The sequence below is a fragment of the Lissotriton vulgaris genome, chromosome 3_1, assembly GCF_964263255.1.
Source record: "Lissotriton vulgaris chromosome 3_1, aLisVul1.2, whole genome shotgun sequence".
Taxonomy (NCBI): Eukaryota; Metazoa; Chordata; class Amphibia; order Caudata; family Salamandridae; genus Lissotriton; species Lissotriton vulgaris.
The window spans coordinates 233532104-233553525 of record NC_141689.1 but is presented as its reverse complement, the minus strand read 5'-3'; the positions used below and the strand labels follow the sequence as shown (position 1 = coordinate 233553525).

General features: G+C 42.3%; 1 protein-coding gene across 1 annotated transcript in view; it reads left to right on the top strand.

Moving 5' to 3' along the window:
• Positions 1-21422, top strand: part of EPG5 (ectopic P-granules 5 autophagy tethering factor) — a 682187-nt gene that overhangs the window by 88851 nt on the left and 571914 nt on the right. Inside the window, exons 7-9 of the mRNA XM_086960335.1 lie at positions 1095-1200; positions 11532-11646; positions 15451-15601. Of these exons, the coding sequence (XP_086816461.1) occupies positions 1095-1200; positions 11532-11646; positions 15451-15601 (372 nt within the window). The remainder of the gene's footprint in view (positions 1-1094; positions 1201-11531; positions 11647-15450; positions 15602-21422) is intronic.

Genomic DNA, 21422 nt, shown 5'->3' with positions numbered 1-21422 from the left:
GAGCTTGAGGGCCTTCAGGCTGAATTCCAGGCACATCTCAATAAGATTTTAAAAGATAGGTGGGATGCCAGCAAACTTCAGAATTTTGCCTATGGGGAAAGATGTGGGTCCCTCCTTGCTTGGAAGGCTAGAGCGGATAGAGCAAGGAACCAGATACCTAGCTTATGATGTGTGACAGTACCAGTTTGAATAATGTTTGGGTGGCCTTGGCGGCTTGGCGGAACAAGTAAAGTGGTCCCGTGATTTAACCTGGGTACTGTTGGCTCTTTGTTCTTCTTAGTAACACATGGCTCGGGGAGTCATGGTGAAAAGGAGTGGATAAAGGAAACAGTTAAGACTTGAGGAAACCTCATCTTACTATCATTACTGGCCCAATACATGGCCTCAACGAATTAGCCAGATGAGAAGAGAAGGAGGACGCCCTTTAAGAATGCCCAATATGGTGTATGAGGACTAAAAAAAAAAAGGATTAAACCAATCACCTGAATGTTTCGAACAATGTTACTACTGGTGTTCCTCTGATACAAAGAATCAATAACTATTTGTTCTGTAAAGTTGATGAGTTATTCATTCTGTCAAACGCAAACCTTTCTACCAATAGGTCAGTTTGTAAATAAGGAATCAGAGTGGGTTACAAAGCGATCTGCTTAATAGATATTAATTATGAATGTATACATGTATAAGTTAGAAATATTAATTAAGAAGATCTGAAATTGCAATGTACACCGATTTACTATAAAGACAGGAATTGTGAATGCAAGAGTAAACCACCATGCTTGTTTTTGCATTGAAAATTTTAATCTTTTTTTATTCCTGGCCTATATCCTTAAAAGGAACTGGGCTGCTTCTGGGAGAGCAGGCAGTGGTCTAGTGTGAATCAATTTCTAACTTTTCAATGTTTGCAGTCAGGGCTACAGTCAAAAAACATTGACGTAAACTTGCTAGGATTTATTGAATCAGTGGATTTGCAACCTTGAAAATCTGGCCCTTGATTCATTAATGAAGAGGTTGTGAGTCAAGGTTGTGTTGTGTTTGGAGGCAACACAGCTTGAATGGAATGTTATCACAACCTTCTTTTATTTTGTTTCACACAGAAACCGTGCAAACTTTTTGTGTCATATGAAGCCAAGTGAAAAGAAAAGTTCCACGTCTGGGAATGAATCTGGAAATTGGACGCTTGTGGATGAGGGCGGTGAAGAGGTATTGTTTAACTTATCCTCTCTGCAAATGTAGGATACATTAATATGGCATGGCTGCTGCAAAGAAGGACACATTATCATAAGCCTTAATTAATTGTCAGCAAACTGGAACCCAAGTACAATGTTTTTTTAAACAATTAGATGTATTAATCCATTTGATACTTTACTACTACTCGCTGCTGGATGTAAATTGTATGTATTATAATATTTAAGGTATATGAGCAACATTTAGGTACATGGGCAAATAGTGCCCATGGATTTTATCCAAAACGATTTGGATCACATTTGTCCGTTTGTGAGGATTGTGGTGTAACATATGGTATGGCTGTACGACCTTACCATGTAATACCCTCAGAAAAATTTCTTGGGTCAAGTCATGGTTGTTTGTAAAAACTTTAGTCTTCAAGCAGAAAAGCTTAAACAAAGAAACTAGTGTAAAGCATTTAAATGAATCAAACAACAAAATAAGAAAGCTACACAACACTAAAGAAATCTGACAGAACTTTATAAAAATTTATTATATTTTTATGATTTTTTGAGACATCAAGATGAGCAAAATCCACCAAATTGTTGCGGAGATATACATTTTAAAGTAAAAGTTGAAAAGTTTGAAAGTGTTGTTTGCCTACTCCAGCTTGAGTGGGACGGCCATATCCGGTAGGTAGAAATTCAGAAGAGCCGACTCAGGAGTATTTGGACAATTACCTAGTCACTAAAGCATTCTCACGACCAGTTCTACAATTTACTTCAATACTTCAGTAGACTTTTATGGAGCGGCCCTGATGCTGGGGATGCAGGATGTTGAGGATGTTCTGGGGGCTGTACAGTTAATGGGGGTATCCTTGCCGTTAATCCTCAGCCCTTGGATGAAGTTGGCAATTTTAGCAATAGAGGTTGGACGCCTTTAAATCCTCTAAAAGATAGTAGAAGGCCAGTTGCTGCTATGCTACTGGTGTCCGTACACCGCGGGTTCTGTGGTATCCATTGGTGGAGGCTTGTGTCCCTTGGAGATGACCAATCTGGATTTAGAAGACACTCTAGGGTCCTACGGATTCGGCTGAAACTTTTTGCCGCTGAGGATTGTTTTCTAGGGTTCCCAGCAGCGGTTGTCGACAATTCCAGGAGTGTGGCTACTAACTTGCCGGATGAGGCTTTGATAGCCTTGGTGCTGATTCTAGAGCTATCATCAAATCAAATGGAAGGGTTACTGTTCTGGAAGAAATGCGGGGGTAACCGTTCTGGAAGGAAAAAAAGAAAAGATAGATAGTGGAGAGGTGTGGCTCACTGGTTAGAGGCGGCAGACCTGTAAGCAGAGAAGGGCCCGGCACCAGGGTTCAATTCCCGACGCAGCAGGGTCGTGGACCAGGGGTCAACGGGCTCGATAATTCTCGCCTCAGTGCCTACTCTAACCAGGGAACACACTCGGTAACTCTGGGCATTAGGCTTGCCTCATCTCTACAACGGCCCCCCACAGACGCCGGGGATGCCTGGTTTCACCCTGGAGATACCCAGAAAGGGACCATCTCACAGGGAAAACCAGGACGGGTTCCCCAGCGGTCTACAGCGCCAGGACACTCGGGTAGAGTAACAGTGCGCTTTACAAGAATTCAACATTTAGATGTATGGGCTCTGGACAGGATGTCTAGGGCAGTCCTCTGGACTGTCTTTTGTTTCCCTCACACACACCAAGGGATGCCATGCTTCATCATCAGGCGGGTGCTCCTCCTCAGGCCGGTGCTGCAATGCTCTAAGGGTCCCCGAAGGGTCACTTTAGCGGAGATCTTTTATTTTTACCGACGTCTGATTAGTGCAATGTTGTTCAGAGGAAGTGGCTGTGATATGTGAACTGGAGTGAGTTAAAACTGATTAGGGAATGTCAATCAGCCTTTGATATGTAGACTTCCCTACCAGATTAAAAAAACAGAATAGGTTAGTGCTACTGAGGGGTTATGAGGTACCCAAGTAGCTCAGTGTTTATAAGTGATGTAAAATCAGGTCTACAGGTTTCGCGTCTTCGTGGTCTGTAAATGATCTGTGGCACTTCTTCAGGACCAAAGGGGTAATAGGTCTACCCCACACTCAAATCATTACAAGTGGTCCCCCCCTCTAGAAGGGAGGGACCTACTTGTTCATAATTAAAATGGTCGTCCAACCCAGTGAATCGATCGGTTAGTGCCTCAATCAGTCTGGGTAGAGGTGGCACAGCACCAGCCTGACGAGGAGTACCCACCCAATGATGAAGCATGACACCCCTAGGGGTGTGTGAGAGAAATATGAGATGGTCCTGTGGGCTACCCTTGACGCCTGTCCAGGATCCTATACATTTGTCTTTCGTCTTTTTCCTTCAGTGACAGTTACCCCCCCTCCCCCCCATTTGACTTGATGGTATTCTTGGAACATGGGTGCTGTACCTTTATTTGCTCCTAGTTCCCCCTCTCTTTTTTGGATTACACTGGTTCCAGGAGGTCAGCTAACTGTCACTACTTTGGTCTGGAGCTCAGGAACGTCTTTTCCTCGAGCCAGGTGTCACAGGTGCAGTCCACTCTTCACTAGCCCCAGGTGCGGGAGGTGCAATCCAGCAGATGGTGCAACCTCTCTTGCCGCGTCCAGGGGTCAGCAGGGTAGTCCTTATTCCGTCCTGTCTCCAGTTCCGGTGAGATTTGAGGTGGTGTGTCAATGTGTGTGGCATCTCGCAATCCGGTGAGATTTGAGGTGCAGTGGCAATGTGTGTGGCATCTCGCAATCCCACAGTGCACTATTCTGTCCACTCCCAAGATGTATGAACACTTCCTTGGATGTTAAGAGCTACACACCCATGTGAAAATTGGTTTGAGCACTGGTCACCCCTCCCTGTCCCTGCTGCCAGCCTGTCTACCTGAACAAAAGGGCAGCCCTTCAGGAGTGTGATTGCCATTTGCCCACCAAAGGCAGCTTTGCCTTTGAAGCTCACCTTTTCGTTCCACACCCTAAGTGGCTTCCTGCAAAAGGAGGAGGGTGAGGGGTGTAACACCCCACTCTGTAGCAGGCTACTATTGGTCCTGAGCCGGGAGTCATTCATGTTCACTCTACTCCCCAGGAGGGCAGAAGGCTGTCGGGTGATCAGCAACCATGTGAGGTCACTGAACAACTGGGTTACAGAGTGCCAACTTTCTAAAAGTTGCTTTTCCATAAATGTGACATTAAATTCGATTTGGACATCTTGTGGATATCCGAAAAATCTGGCCTTGGAGAACAACATGGTTACCATAGGTTTAGATAAAACTGGCATCAAGAAGAGGGTCCTATAGTCACAAGCTGACGACTGAAGCTGAGCTAAATTTTCACAGTGTCCATGTATAAGATTAATTCACACAGTATTTCTGATAGAGACTTCTAGCCGCAGAGTCCTCCCCTTTTGAATATTCTCCATGCATCAGACTGGATCCAGAAACTTTTCCGCAATATCGCTGTGTGCCAGGACGTGGTGCCATGTGGCTCTGCACTGTCGCTGTTCCGCTCCGGGAAGTGACATATGGACCTTATATAGGCACCACTCCTGCTCGCGGATCTCAGTCCCTTTTTTTGTGCGCCACCAGACACGGATCCAGAGCTTCTGACTTCTCTCAGAGACTTATACCGCCACAAAAATATTTTTCAGTGTGCTAGGGAAATCACCCTCTAAGTCTAAATGTTTTAAACCCTGTAAGGACTGTCGCAAACAAGATGTATGTGACAGATCCTCAACAGGTATATTTATGTTGTCTGAGTTCAGGCCATGACCTCCAGAGACTGCACATTGATGATCCTGTAGGCCATCAAGGAACGCAATGCAACATTTTATGTTGCCAAACTCAAGAAGTTGCTGTGTCGGGACGTCTCCAAGTCCAATTCTCGATGCCATTGCCACAGTTAGTAGTACTGCTCTAGAGGTTGTCTTTGTCACACTCCAAATCCTCTCATAAGAGTAAAAAACACAAGAAGTCGAAGTGTAGTTCTGCTTCTGTGCTTCATCTTGACTTCCTCTGCCGCTCCTTTGGACTCAATTGAGCTGAGAGGCCCTCCACCTGGGCTACCTTAGGCGAGGTCTTCCCCGTCATCAGCAGGACCTTATGAGCCACTCCCACTCTTGGCTCCAGTTCCAAAGCTGCCCAAACCCACGTCACGCCCAGGTACCCAAATGCCTATGCTGAACTCGCTTCCCAAGGAGGCAGTTCCGATTATCCCCCAACTCCGGCCGACTCTGAACGACACTGCCCCTGAATCCGAACGAGGCGCCATCTCGTGAACTTTCATGTGGCAAGCAACATTCATTGCGTTCTCTCTTAGGCACTGATTCCGATGGATATTACTTGCTGGAGGCAAGGTAAGTAATGTGTTCTCTATTGTTTTATCACATTGATGCCAAGACAAATGTTAATAAACCTAACCATTCACAAAATAGCAATGCTCAACATTGAGTGAGAAATGTAACAAAGCTATAATTGGAGATATTGTGAATTAATAATTGGCCTCTGTGACAGTAATCCACATGTGGCCATAGTGAAAATGAAGCCATTGTTCCAATGTTAAAGAACATTGTGAAATTTTCATTTAATTATGACCCAGATAGGACTAGTGTTGATGAAAAAGTGCAGTATACTTCAGTAACATTGTTCCTGTATCTGAAAACATCTTTATTTTCACATCCATCAAACTTAATCGGAATGCAGAAATCTACATACTGGTTTTCAAGAAATTCTGGTGTGGCAGTCGCCACAATGTTTATACCATTTTGTTAAAAGACATGCACATAAATAGCTACAAGAGATTGTTTCTGTGCAATTACTTATGATTTTAGCTTGCTCTCTTAGGTCTTCACTTTGTGATTCATTCTCCAGGATTCCTTTTGAAATTCAGTAAATCCTAATATCCCTTTTCTGATGTTATTAACATCCACGACCCAAATTCAAATGCAAGTGCAACTGTAAAAAACGGAACTAACATCTCCATTTGCATTAATTGCTGAGTGCAATTTGATAAAATAGGCCTAACACTCATCCTTCAAGTGAATGGTTCCATTAACAGAATAAACAGTAAAAGGGCAGATTGGACCATTGCCTTGTACCTTTCCCAATATACATCTTTAGCTTTTTACCCCCCCCCCCCCCCCGCCCAAGGCCTTGTAGAAGCAAGAAAAGGCAATTAAGAAAAACGAATTCCAAAAGATTAATCAAAGAATTTAAGAATAAGGATTTTAACTGCTTTATGTTTCCGGTGTAAACCTCCAAGTTATTGGCTAGTACCCAATTGAATTCTGTTTTATTAGCCACAGCTTGCCTATTTATCTAGTCCATCTCCACATCTTTGTTAAAGTTTCCACAAAGGTGGCCTTTAAATTTGTTTAGGGTCAGGGCATGACAGACAACATAGATGTATTTGCTATGGTCAGCAATAGACATTTTTTCCCTTTAAATTTATTTCTTGAAAGCAGGCTACATAGACCTTTAAATGGCACCGTTCAGCAAATTGTTCTCCTCTTTTCTTGGGATGTATTTCTCTTATCATTGTATGAGATGGTAGTTTTTATTTGCTGGCGGGTCATAGTTACCTTTAACCCTTTCGATGCTGATGACGAGCTCAGCTCGTCATCACCCACGGGTGTCGTGTGCTGATGACGAGCTGAGCTCGTCATGGAAACAGCAAAATGGCATTTTCCAGCACAGGAGGGGAAAATGGCCAGCAGTCATGTGGTTAAAGACTTATTGTACAGTCAGCACGCTAATTGTCATTTCAGTCTTGATGGACAGCTTGAATCTCAAGTTCCAGTTTCAAGACATTTCCATATGTCTTCACTTAGCCACTGTTGTGACATACATGCAGAATAGGCACTGCTCATTGCTCTTCAAAATCCCCTTGTGGATAAGGTGTACATGGAGGGACTTAGCAGGTTAATATCCCCTCAAACACCTCCAGCCCCTGTATGCAACAGAAACTTAGTTCTCACAAAGCTTTTTGGACCACTATTTGAACCCCTCCACTCTTGCAATCTAATGTTACCAATCCTGAAAAGTGGCTTTCTTAGTATCTATAACCTTTCTCAGACGCATCAGGGAGTTATAAACACTCACAAGAAATAATCCAAAATTCGAGCCCAAGGTAGTCTCACTTTTCCACATCAACCAGACTATAGAGCTCCCCTTTTTCTTTCCCTTACCACATTTCATAGCAGAAAGGGCCTTTCAAACCTCGAGTCAAGTAAGCACTATTGTATTGTATTGGATGGTGGTAATGCCCTACTCCTGGGCCTTCCAGACTTCACACTGGCATCCCTTAGGGGCATCCTAAAAGCAGTAGCATGTCTCTCATCCAGGTTCCACAGAAATATGTTCAAATCACCCCCAACCTGATGGAACTCCATTGGCTACCCTTACTATCCCACCATCTTCAAATCCAGCTGCATCATTTACAAAGCAATAACTTCCCGCACCCCGCCTATATTGCAGACAAGCTCACGATCTCTAGTGGTTCTGAGTACACCCACAGCCGGAACACCATCAGACTGGGGACTACATTGTGTAAAAAGAACAAACAAGACAACAGGCCTTTCCCATATATGTATCCTGGATGTAGAACTACATTCCCATATCCACCAGGACTGTCTCAGCACTGCTTCAATTTACGAATAAGTTGGAGACTCATGTCTTTAATAAATCACGACATCAAAATCCATTAACCGTGTCCACAAATTGGCTTCATCTCCTAATATTCGTTGACTTTAAGCTTGCCTTTGACCCTGTATAGGACTCTGCTGCCCATTGGCTAGGTTTGCGCCATAGAAATAATTTATACATACAAAAACATATACATACATATTGACAGGACTAAACCCTTCCTCAAGACTAACCAACTCTTAGTAGATTTCGCTAACGTCTACAAAGGTCACCCAATTTCCATGGTGGGCACTGCTAGGTGATTTGACAAACTTGCTATGCCAAAGCTAAATGTGTAATCACCGTACCTTCCAGGTTACACTCTACATTCAAATAGTGGGTGACATGGCTTCCCTAGATAGCATCCTATTAGCTGACATCTTATACAAGGCAGTGAACTGGCCAACCCCACACACCTTTACAAAGCACTACTGTTTGGACATACTAGCCCTTCAACAGTTGTGAGTATCCAAATTGTATTCAGAACATTGTTTGAAACATCTTCATCATCTGCCCGCTAGCCACTGCCTAGGAAAAAACTGCTTTTCAGTTAATGCCTTAGAATTAATGCAGGGCTTGTGTATCTACAGCCGTACATAATACAAACTAAATGTTTCTTGCCCTGTAAGTATCTGTTTCTAGCATGTAGAGCTGTAGATTCACATGAGATTACCCTTTTGTTTAGTTTTCCCACTCTTCACTTGTATAGCAGCTTGTAATGCATTTGGCACCCCATAGTAGTGGGACTGTACTCTCTACCTTCAGCACTCAACTCCCTGAGTGGAACACAATCTTGGAGTTGGTGCCCATAAACATCCTGTGACCTGAAAAGCTTTAGAAGAAAAGCAGTTTGTGATGTTCAGCTCTAGATTTCAGAAGCATGTGAATCTAAAGAGCTACACAATCTCTTCACATCGCTTCACCAAAACCCTCCTGCAAAATCATCGGACCCAAACCAAGCAGCCACCAACATAACACAATGGATCACCCACAGCGCCGACGAACTAGCACCCTTGAAATACCATCAAATCAAGCAAGGTAGCAAAAAAGCCCCATGGTTCAACGACGACCTTAAGAAATCCAAGAAGCTCTGTCGGACCCTCGAGAAAGCCTGGAGAAAAAACCCAACCACTGACAACCTGGCCTCCTTCAAGAACGCCACCCGCAAACACCACCAACTCATTCGATCCACCAAGAAATCAGCATTCAAGGCTCGACTTGACAACAACGCCCAAAACAGCAAGGAACTATTCAACATCGTCAAAGAATTTACCAACCCCACCGCCGGCACCAACGACATCACTCCCTCCCAAGACCTCTGCGACTCTCTATCCTCATTCTTGTACAACAAAATCGCCAACATGCATAACAGCTTCAAAAACCAGTCCAAAGACCAGCCCACTTCACCCACCCCCTAACCAACACCGCACTCTAACAACCTTTACGCCTGGAACCCAATCACCACCGAAGACACCATCCGCCTGTTGAACTCCATCCACTCAGGATCGCCAACCGACCCATGTCCCCACCACATTTTCAACAAAGCAGACTCGATCATCGCACCCCATCTCCGCGATGTCATCAACTGTTCCTTCAACTCCGCTACCTTCCCGGAAAGCTGGAAATATGCCGAACTCAGCGCCCTTCTGAAGAAACCCACAGCAAACCCCACTGAACTTAAGAACTACCACCCCATCTCGCTCCTCCCATTCCCTGCCAAAGTCATTGAGAAAGCCGTCAACAGCCAGCTCGCCGCCTTCCTTGAATCCAACAAATCCCTCGACCCCTCACAGTCCGGCTTCCGAGCCAAACACAGCACCGAAACCGCCCTCATCGCAGCAACAGACGACATTCGAACACTACTGGACAACGGAGAAACAGTTGCCCTCATCCTACTTGACCTCTCCGCAGCCTTCGACACAGTCTGTCATGGCACCCTCATACAACGCCTCAGCAACGTCTGAATACAAGGAAAAGCATTGGACTGGATCATCTCGTTCCTCGCCGGAAGAACCCAGAGAGTCCGCCTCCCCCCTTTTAGATCAGAGGCCACCAAAGTCATCTGCGGCGTACCACAAGAATCATTACTCAGTCCCACCCTCTTCAACGTATACATGAGTCCCCTCGCATCCATCGCGCGCCAACACACCTCAACATCATCCCCTACGCAGACGACACCCAGCTCTCTCTCTCACCAAAGACCCAAACACCGCCAAAACCAACCTACACGAAGGAATGAAAGAAGTAGCTGAGTGGATGAAGAACAGCCGTTTAAAACTGAACTCTGACAAAACGGAAGTCCTCATCTTCGGCTCATCCCCCTCTGCCTGGGATGACTCTTGGTGGCCACCAGCCCTGGGAACCGCACCCAAACCTACGGATCACGCACGTAACCTGGGCTTCATCCTGGACTCCTCCCTCTCGATGACCAGACAAGCCAATGCCGTCTCATCATCCTGCTTCAACATCCTACGCATGCTCAAAAAAGTCTTCAGTTGGATCCCCACCGAAACAAGAAAGACGGTCACCCACGCACTGGTCACCAGCCGACTGGATTACGGAAACACCCTTTACGCCGGAACCACAGCCAAACTACAGAAAAAACTTCAACGCATCCAAAACGCCTCAGCCAGACTCATATTGGACATCCCTCGTCAAGTTCACATTTCCGGTCACCTGAAAGATCTCCACTGGCTCCCCGTCAACAAGAGAATAACGTTCCGTCTCCTCACCCACGCACACAAAGCCCTCTACGACCTAGGACCCGAATGCCTCAACACGCGACTGTCCTTCTACACCCCCACCCGCCAACTACGATCATCCAATCAAGCCCTCGCCGCAATTCCGCGCATCCACAGATCCACCATGGGGGGAAGATCCTTCTCCTACTTAGCGGCCAAGACCTGGAATTCTCTCCCCACCCACCTCCGCCTTACTCAGAACCACCTCTCCTTCAGAAAGCAACTAAAAACTTGGATATTCGATAAGTAAAAGCACCCGCCCCCCCAAGCGCCTTGAGACCCTCTGGGTGAGTAGTGCGCTATATAAATTTCTGAACTTGAACTTGAACCTGCTACAAACAGATCCTTACTAGGTAAGTAAAAATGTCCTATTGTTAATCAAAGCAACATGATTTCGAGGTCAGAAGTCAAAGCATGACTTCCCAGATCAAACTTATTTTCAGACTTCTGTTGTTTTACTGTTGCAGTGCTTTCCTAGATCACAAAGTGTCACCATATCAGTTTTAAAATATTGGAAATTTGCTGCTAAGAGCTCAAACACCCAGCAAGAGATATATTTATCATGTGTGATTTACATATTTGCAATTTGCATTTTATGTTGCCCTTTTACATGTTTAGTAGATAATACTTTTAAAAATGTAAAGATGTAATTGATGGCATTGGTAAAAATCGCACTTTCTTAGACTATTGAATAAAAAACACAAGTTCTGGAGGGTATTATAATTAATTTCCAAAAAAGCGATTTCGCTTGTTTGTTCTTTTGCTTGCATGCAAAGAAAGTCTAGAATGTCCCAAAGCATTGGGGGCAGAGAAGAAATCCATTGAATAAAATATCTTTGGATTCTCTTTATTCGTCAACATGTTCATTGTGTGATACAAATTACATGTAAATGCTAAACTGACTTATCTCTTTATGTATGGAGGATGAAGATCCAGAGAGCAGTTGGATTCTTCTTACTGAAGATGACCTGATTTCACTTTTATCCCAGTTTCCCTTCGATGAACTTTTCAAGCACTTACTTGGATTCAATTCGAAGGGTAAGTTGATGGCTCTAGAATTCAGAAAAATATGTTTCTCCTAGACTATATCGAAATCTCTACTTTACATCCTTGTGGCTTAATTGTTGATCTTTGATCCTAGAGGGCTGTGGCCAAAAGTAATATAGACATGCTATGGGTTTGCATAGCATGTGTGGTCCTTGCTTTGTGCCGGAATTATCAATCCAGCACTTCAGAGTGCTGGAAAGCAGTGGTAGAAAGGATGAAATACTGTAAATTCAGAGATGAAAGTAGGGAAGGGACAGCAGATCTACATCCCTGCATTCACAAGGCTTTAGTATTGCAGAAACAATCTTTTAATCAGACAGGGGTCCCAATGTATTGAAAACAGTAGCACCTACTAAAATGAACATTGGTGTGGTGCATACAACAGTTCATCAGACCCTTTTCACTTCCCTTTGTTGCCTGCAGCGGCTACTGGCACTATAGAAGTCTGTCGCCCATAGTTTCAATTTGGTGAAGGTTTACAGACTCACGAGGGCACTGATAATTTTTCAGTGCACAGGGTTGAGCCCACTGGTGGGGTTTATTCAAGAGTTAATAAATGCTAAGTACACAATGTTGGAATTCTTGATGAGACGATCTCATGTGCTGTATTTATTGCATGCTTGATATTGTTATGTTCATATCAAATGCTTTGAAAATAAACACCCACAGCATCAATCAAATCCTGAGCTGAATATCGCCTGATGCATTTCGGTCCATTACAGACCTTCGTCAGGGGACATACAATGCAGCAAAATGTCTCACCATTAAAAAATGATGTTGAACTTTTAAACGCGTATATATGTATATATATATATATATATATATATATTTTCAAGATAAGATATCCATTTCACTTTTGAGGAAATCATCCGGCACTCGCACGCGGGTATCGTCAATTTCAGGCTTTCTTTATTTAAATTACACCCATCAACGCGTTTCGGGAGTCAAGCTCCCAAGCTCCCTAGATCACGATGTTTGTAGCGCCATTCAACACTTCCATTAATACACAAGCAAGGTAGTGAACAGTGCAGAAGGACAAATAAAATCCGATCCAGTCGTCTACTAATCTGGCGGCCATTTTAGCACTTGCAATTGAATGGAACCTTTGTACAGCAACAGTTCAAGAATACTACATGTTTAGGGCAAACGCCAATAACAGAGTATGCAATCTAAAAATCCTATTATCATGTTTTACATCATTTCAAAACAGTGGATAAAAACAATATTTCAATAACCCGCAAGTGCAGGAGCAACATCGTTTTCAATCGTCTGCACGATTACGGGTTTCACAATTATCTGGGCAAGTGCCCCTAAACGACTGAACCCTTAAAAAAATCTTTATAGGATTATTTACAATTTCGTGTCACATGCTGTTCAATCCTTGTTCCTGATTAAGTGCTTTAATTTGACCTCAGACAACTGGTTCAATAATTTCTCTTAGTTCAACACGTGGCTATACCATACTGTTCTAATTGGAAAGGAGAAATATTTCCTGGTAATGCTATTTCAATCAGAATAACCTTATTATTTCATCATAAAGTGCAAGTGCTTATTTGTAAACCATAATACTCTCTTACTGTAAAAAAAAACTACTCTATAGAATGCACATAATTCAAAACAGAGAATAAAGTGCCAGTGCTTGAATATATCAAATTTTTAAAAGTGGTAATGCTTAAACTTCAACAATAGTACTTCGTACTATCAATGCAAACAATCCACTCCTATTGCACATAAAAAACATTTAAAGTGTCAGTGCATAAAATAGTTTAAAAAGAAAAAAGCATTACTCATTTCATTCAATTTTTTCAATGCAACTTCAATTTTACACAACATACTACCACTTATGTATTAAAAGAAGGGAAGCAGAACTTTTTTTTTTAAACTCTTTGTCACTTAAAAATATTAACAAATCATAATTTCGATATGCAGTTTCAGTATGTTAGAGGTTGTTCTATCATTTCATTAAGTATATAAGCAATCAGGCTAAACATGTATAAAGATCCTCATCTACATTCAAACCCTGTGGCTCTTTGCAATTGAATTCTAAAATAAAATAGGTCTCCAATTTTCTGAGTTCACCTTTCCTGTCACCCCCTCTCTTTTTCTTTGGGACCTCTGCAATACAAGAATATTGGAGGCCTGCGGGGTTACTTTGGTGGTGTAATTCAAAGTGCCACGCTACAGGGTAGGATCTGTCCTGATTGACAATTGCACGTCTGTGCTGCAGAATTCTCTGATGCACTGGTAGAATAGTGCTACCAATGTATATCTTAGGACATGGGCATTGTAGTAAATATACTACATATTCGCTCTTACAATTAATGGCGCTCCTGATTTTGATTGTCTTATTAAAAGAGGTTTTAAAATCTGTGCGATTCATTCCGTGTTGGCAAGCTTTGCACTTAAAACATCTTTTAAAACCAGGTTTCGGTTTCAGCCAGTCTGTGTTACTTCTCTTTTTGTCTATGAACTCACTTTTTTTACAACTAGATCTTTTAAAGATTTGGATTTTCTATACGTAATTTCGGGATTCTTTTTCACCTTTGGACCTAACACTGGATCATTCCTTATTAGATACCAGTGTTTCCTTAAAATTGATCTTATTTCTTTGTGCTTGGTATTAAAGGTCGTTATGAATCTCAAAGTAACTTGATCTTTCTGCATTTTGTCTAAATTTTTCAGTTTCTGAGTTCTAGATGGTTCAAAAAGTATATTCTGTCTTATCAACCTTCTAGCCTTGTTAGATGCACCTTTGAGGATCGTCTCCTTGTATCCTCTTTGAATAAACCTTTGGGTCATTTCAGTCTCTATTAAGTCATATTGCTCATCACTGCTGCAAGTGCGTCTGTCTCTATAATATTCTCCAAACGGAATACTTCTTATAAGAGCAGTTGGATGGGCGCTTTCTGCATGTAGGATTGAGTTCCCAGCAGTTGTCTTACGGAACACAGTAGTTTCCAATCTATTATTTATGGGAGTGATCCTGATATTGAGGAAATTTATTGTGGTTTTACTTGAATTCCCCACGAATTCCAGATTTAGAGAATACTGGTTCAACTCCTCAATAAATAGATCGATTGATGTCTCCATGCCCTGCCACTGCACGAAGACATCGTCAATATACCTGACCCATAATAGGATGTGTTCCGTCCAGTGATCAAGGGGACCCCACCTGAGCACCTGCTCCTCCCACCAGCCGAGATGTAAATTGGCGTAACTGGGGGCAAAACAGGTGCCCATCGCGGTCCCCCGCTCCTGGAGGTAAAGATCACTGCCAAAGAGAAAGATGTTTTTAGTTAGACACTACTCCATAATTTCAAGGATCATTATATATATATATATATATATATATATATATATATATATATATATATATATATATATATATATATATATATATATATATTATAGTCGAATATAGTCATTCTATGCAAATCACATTCACTCCTGATTACATGTTTACTAAGTTAATATATGTAATATGGAAATCTGTGACTGTACTTTTTATGTATGGGGAAAAATGTTGAAGCGTGTTCTGCTTAGTACTGTTTTATTAACAGATATGCCCACACACTGTTCCACTGCCTTCTGGTTTCTGCCAGATTGTCTCCGCTGGCTCCAAGGCACCTTGTACAGTGCCTCATGTTTAGAGGCTTTTACTGAAACTAAATGTTCCATGAAAAGTGTGCTATTACTTGCTCACTTTTACTGACTGGTGGTGTAAATTTCAATGTTGGCACAGTCTTTACATTTTCCATACATTAATTAACGTTTTTCATTTGTTTGCATTTTAAGGCAGCTATACGCCTGAAAAAACTACAGCACAGGAGATGATGAAGATTTTTGCATTTGTTAATTCCTTACTGGAGCTGCTTGCTGTTGGGCTGGAAACTTTTAACAGAGCACGCTACAGGCAGTTTGTGAAACGAATTGGTCGGATAATCAGGTAAACAAAATAGGTTACTGTTATAAGCGAGCAACATGGAAATAGTTAATTATGGCTGCCCCTCTAGTCTTTTGTGGCATTTTCTATTGACATTATGGGAACAACTGGAAGCAGAAAAATTATATAGCTATTACAGAGAAATATATAGTTTGCTTCCTTCTTAACTATAAAACTAATTTTAATTTTCTCTTCCACTTTCCACATTCCTGAAATCATTACACTTGGTGCACCATTCAAATCCTGCTTATTTAGAAACTATGTAAATTTTGGTTGAAAATGGAAAAAGATAAAGGGCCCGATGTAGGTAGCCAAAGACCGGTATTTGAAGATGGAGATGTAGGGGCATGTTAAAATACAGAATCGGTAATTTTACCGATTCTGTAAAATACTGAATCGGTAAAATTACCGATTCTGTATTTTGACATGTAGGTAGCACTTAAATCAGTGCTACAGGGGTTTAAGAAGACGTTATTTACCACCAACTAGAAGTTGGTGGTAAATAATGAAAATCCTTTCAAAAGCATTTTTTTTGCTTTTAAAACGGTGCCATGTTGCAGACATACATCCCCTAAGGGCATGTATGTCTGCAACATGTGCACCCATGCACAATTGAGGGGTGCAACAGGGTGTCAAAGTGACACCCTGCCACCCTTCAATGTTTCCCCCAATTACCGAATCGGTATTTACCGATTCGGTAATTGCCATTCATTCCTATGGGCCTCCACCATCCTTTACCGATTCTGTAATGAATTCGGTAAAATTACCTAAATCCGGATTGCCAGTTCTTAAATACCGAATCTGTATGATTCGGTATTTAAGAATCGGTAATCTAGGATTACCTACATCGGGCCCCAAGTACCTTCTGTTATGTCATGTTAATATATTTTTTAAAGTGCTTGATTACTCGAGGGTGGCTTGGTGCTAGCTTTGATACTGGAGAGGAAATGTGTGAGAGGGGCAGCAAACAGATAGCATGTCCTGAAAAACCACGTTTTTAGAGCTTCCTGAAGGGATTAGGTGTGCTCTTAATGTAAAAGTGGTAGGGTATTCCAGGTTGCGGTCATTCCAAAAAAGAAGCTCTTGCCTCCACAGGTAGAGCGTGTTCAATTAGGGGACAACAATGTATTTGGCCATCGTGGAGAGGAGAGTTTGACTTGGAGTGTACCAATTGAAAGTTTGTTGAAAAAAGTCGGGCCTGAGCCATGGAGTGCTTTGTAGGCAGTGCAAAGTGCCTTGAACATGATCCGCTCTCTCATAGGGAGCCATTGGAGGTTTTTGATGACAGTGGCTACTGAGTGATGTCTGTCGAGAAGTCTTGCAGCAGTATTTTGCAGTATTTGCAATCTGTTAAGGATGTATTTGTGTGCAGTGAGTAATAAGCCATGTCAAGAGTCCAATTTGGGCATTATCAAGATGCTGTGAGGGTTTTCTGAATATGGACTGGAATAAATGGAAGAATCTTTTTTTAGCATTTTCACTGTGAAAAAAGTGGAGGAGGACAGGGAACTGACCTGATTGAAATAACGCAATTTATTATCAATCAAAATTCCCAAATTCTGAGGCTTGGTTACAGGAGTTGGGATAGGGCCCAGCTCTGCTGGCTAGCATGATGGAGTCCAAAAGGAAGTTTGTTCTTTGAAGTGCATCCAGGTGCTGACTGCCTGCATGCAATCGCATAATCTGAAACATATACCTATGTCAATCTTTTTTCACTGAAATCACAATTTGGGCCTCATCTGCGTAGTAGTTCAAAGAAAAGCCAGAATGTTAGATTGCACCCGCTAAGGGTGTGATGTATATATTAAATAAAGTTGATCCAAGCAAAGACCCCTCAGGGACCCGACATAGGAAAGTGAAATGATGAGGCAATTTCATCCAGCCTAATAGTTGATTCTCTGTCTGACAGAAATGACTTTAACAGATCCCAGGCCCGACCAGTGACACTGATGTTTATCAGACGCTCCAGCAGCAGTCCATGATCTACAGTGTCAAAAGCTGCAGAGGGATCACGCAGTATGAGGGCTGCCCCTCTGTCCTTATCGAACGCCTGCTTGATCTTCTTGGTAGCCTTGATCAGAGCTGTTTCGGTGCTACGTCCACTGCAGAGGCCAAACTGAGTAGTGTCTAGATGATCATTAAATTGGATGTGTTTCATTCATGATTTGTTCTATAATCTTTGATGGCAAGGGGAGTCAGGAAATGGGGCGATAATTGCTGGGGTCTTTGGGCTCAAGCATTGCTTTGTTTTAATAATTAGTATGTAACCTTTCTTCTAGATGGAAAGAAACCTATTGGTCGAGATCATGAGTTCGAAGATAGCTGTGAGCTGAGGGGCAATAGTCCCTGCCACAAGTTTGCTATATTGGGTGGAAAGGGGTCGTGAAGGGAACCAGAAGAGGTGGATTTCAATAAGTTAGTGCCCTATTTTAAAGTGGGATGTGTGAAATCACTGAAATTAGGCTTGTTTCCACTTACAGTAGTGGGAAGACAGATATTGTCTGCTCGAGGAGGAGAATAAATCATAGACTGCTTTGTGCAGGAAAGAATCGGCAAAAATACCACAAAAGTATTGACTGCTAGGTGTTGTCTTGTTAGATGAATCAGTAGTCAACTTGGTCACTGTATGATAAAGTTCTTTTGACAAGTTTTTTGCTTCATCTATCTTTTTGGTGAAGTAAGAGGTCTTTTCTCTAATGATAAGGGCTTTGTGAGTGGCTAGACAGAGCTTGTATTTAGCCTTCTCCATCTTGTTATGGAGAAGGCTAAATACAAGCGACAGAGACGCCTGACTTCTCTTTGGCCACTAGGCTGGTCCCGTCTTTTGCTTGCTTCTCTCCTATCTCGCAGCATGAGGTATTGGCTGAGATTGAAAAATTTAAATCTGGAGCCCCTGAAGACCCATGCCCACCCAAACTATGGAAAAGGCTATCTCTTTCTCTGTCAGATACACTCACCCATATTTGGAACACATCCCTTGTTACCGGAGTTTTTCCTGATTGCTGGAAGCATGCATCACTGCTTCCTTTGAAAAAAAAAAACCACGGAGCCATAGAAGATTTTAGCAATCTCAGGCCAATTTCGCTTCTACCTGCGCCAGGCAAAATGTTGGAGAAACTGGTTCAACGCCAATTGAACCACTTCATTGAGAGTAATGCCATCTTGCACGAAACACAGTCAGGCTTTCGGCCTGGTTTCAGTACTGAGACCGCTCTCATAGAGGTTGCAGAGTAAGTTAGATGGGCACTAGATTCAGGGGCATGAGCTGTGCTGTTGCTCCTGGCTCTATCTGCAGCATTTGACACGGTCGACCCCGACAGGCTGCTGCATTGGCCTGGGTGGGAATGTGCTGGCTTGGGCGCAGTCCTATTTGAGCGCCCGCTCTCAGAAAGTCGCTCTACACCCTTATTCATCTAAACACAAACCTCTTTGGTGTGGTGTTCCCCAGGGCTCAGCCCTAAGCCCCTTACTTTTTAATATTTATCTGGCCCCTCTTTTTTCCTTAATAGCCAACTGGGGTGTCTAAGTGATTTCGTATGCCGATGACACACAGCTGGTCTTCTCATACAAAGAGCAGTCAGTGGAAGCCTTTGGCAAATTTTAAGGGCTGTCTTCATGATATTGCTGTTTGGATGAACACGAATAAACTAAAACTAATCGCATATAAAGTATGGCGAATTATTAAAAAATTGGTTGGTATCAGAAAAGTTACAAGATATACCCCATTAAATTCAATCCATTGTTTTCCTCCTATATTTAGAGATCAGGTGATGAAAAAATGGAATACTAAAGGGATCTGCTATCTTTCCGATTTATACACAACTAACTTTGATTCATTACTTTCTTTTGGCGCCCTTCAAAATAATTTTAAAATCCCTTCTCATGATTATTTCAAATATTTACAGATCCATAGCTTCCTACATTCATTTTCTAATATAGAGAGACAAGATTTAATGCCAATTTTGCTTATAGATAGTTTAACCAACAAAAGGAAAATAGGTTATTATTATAATGTGTTAATGACCTACCTCCCTGACGACTTTAATAATTTGTGCGATAAATGGGAAGAGAAATTAGGAATAAAGGATTTATTCTTAAAAGAATCAATTAATATGGCTACTTCTATCTTATTTTCAGGGCGAACTCGTACTCAACACTATATGATTTTGTGTGATCTTTATTATACACCCGCCAAAGTCTTGAAATGGGGGTCTACTGTTGGAATAAATTGTAATCGGTGTAATATGAGAGGAGCTGACACAATACATAGGTTTTACTCCTGTGTAAAGCTTGCAAGTTTAATTTCTGATATTCAAAAATTCATTGAAAATATTATATGTAAAACTATTATTATATCACCTGAACTAATATTATTTTGTGTTTCTAAAGATTCAATTGACTTAGAACAATTCAACTTATTATTTATTATGATATCTGAATTGCGCGCATGCATCACACAGGACTGGATCAGCCCGGAACCACCGTCGTTTTCTACATGGAGGGGCCGATTATTATCCAGATATAAACTCGAACTGGCAATATATGCAACTAAGGGAAGGAAAAGGAAGCAACTAGGCATAAAAATCTGGACTCCAATTAAAAAATGGGTTGATGGGGTAATGATGGGGTAATGACTCAATAAGATCTTCTTTCTTTATGTTTCCATTTTCATCGTATTTTGTTTTTTTTTGTGCTTTGCAAAATGCATATGTATACTAAAAAAAAAAAACCCAAAAAATGAAGAAAAAAAACCACGGAGCCATAGAAGATTTTAGCAATCTCAGGCCAATTTCGCTTCTACCTGCGCCAGGCAAAATGTTGGAGAAACTGGTTCAACACCAATTGAACCACTTCATTGAGAGTAATGCCCTCTTGCAGGAAACACAGTCAGGCTTTCGGCCTGGTTTCAGCACTGAGACCGCTCTCATAGAGGTTGCAGAGTAAGTTAGATGGGCACTAGATTCAGGGGCATGAGCAGTGCTGTTGCTCCTGGATCTATCTGCAGCATTTGACACGGTCGACCCTGACAGGCTGCTGCATTGGCCTGGGTGGGAATGTGATGGCTTGGGCGCAGTCCTATTTGAGCGCCCGCTCTCAGAAAGTCGCTCTACACCCTTATTCATCTAAACACAAACCTCTTTGGTGTGGTGTTCCCCAGGGCTCAGCCCTAAGCCCCTTACTTTTTAATATTTATCTGGCCCCTCTTTTTTCCTTAATAGCCAACTGGGGTGTCTAAGTGATTTCGTATGCCGATGACACACAGCTGGTCTTCTCATACAAAGAGCAGTCAGTGGAAGCCTTTGGCAATTTTAAGGGCTGTCTTCATGATATTGCTGTTTGGATGAGCACGAATAAACTAAAACTAATCGCAGGGAAAACGGAGGTGATCTTCTTTGGAAAAGGCCCAGGACCCTCGCCTGATCTCTGGTGGCCTAGTGAAATGGGGCCCGCCTCTCCCCAGCACTAGTGCCGAAATATTTGGGAGTGAAATGGGATGACGGCCTTTCTTTCTCTGCTCATATAAAACAGGCAACGGCGCGGTGCCTAAATAAACTTAGAAATCTCCGAAAGTTCCTGGATCTATTTCTAGAAGATTGCGTAAAGCAGTAGTCCATGCCACTGTAAAATCCAGGCTGGACTACGCTAACAGCCTCTACCTTGGTCTGCCGAAGTATGCAATCCAGCGGTTACAGATGGTGCAGAATGCGGCTGCGAGGCTGATCAAACGTATTCCGTTCAGGCATCATGTCTCTCCACACCTTCGCAATCTTCACTGGCTTCCAGTGGCAAGCAGGATTGAATTCAAGGCTTTGACCCTGGCTAT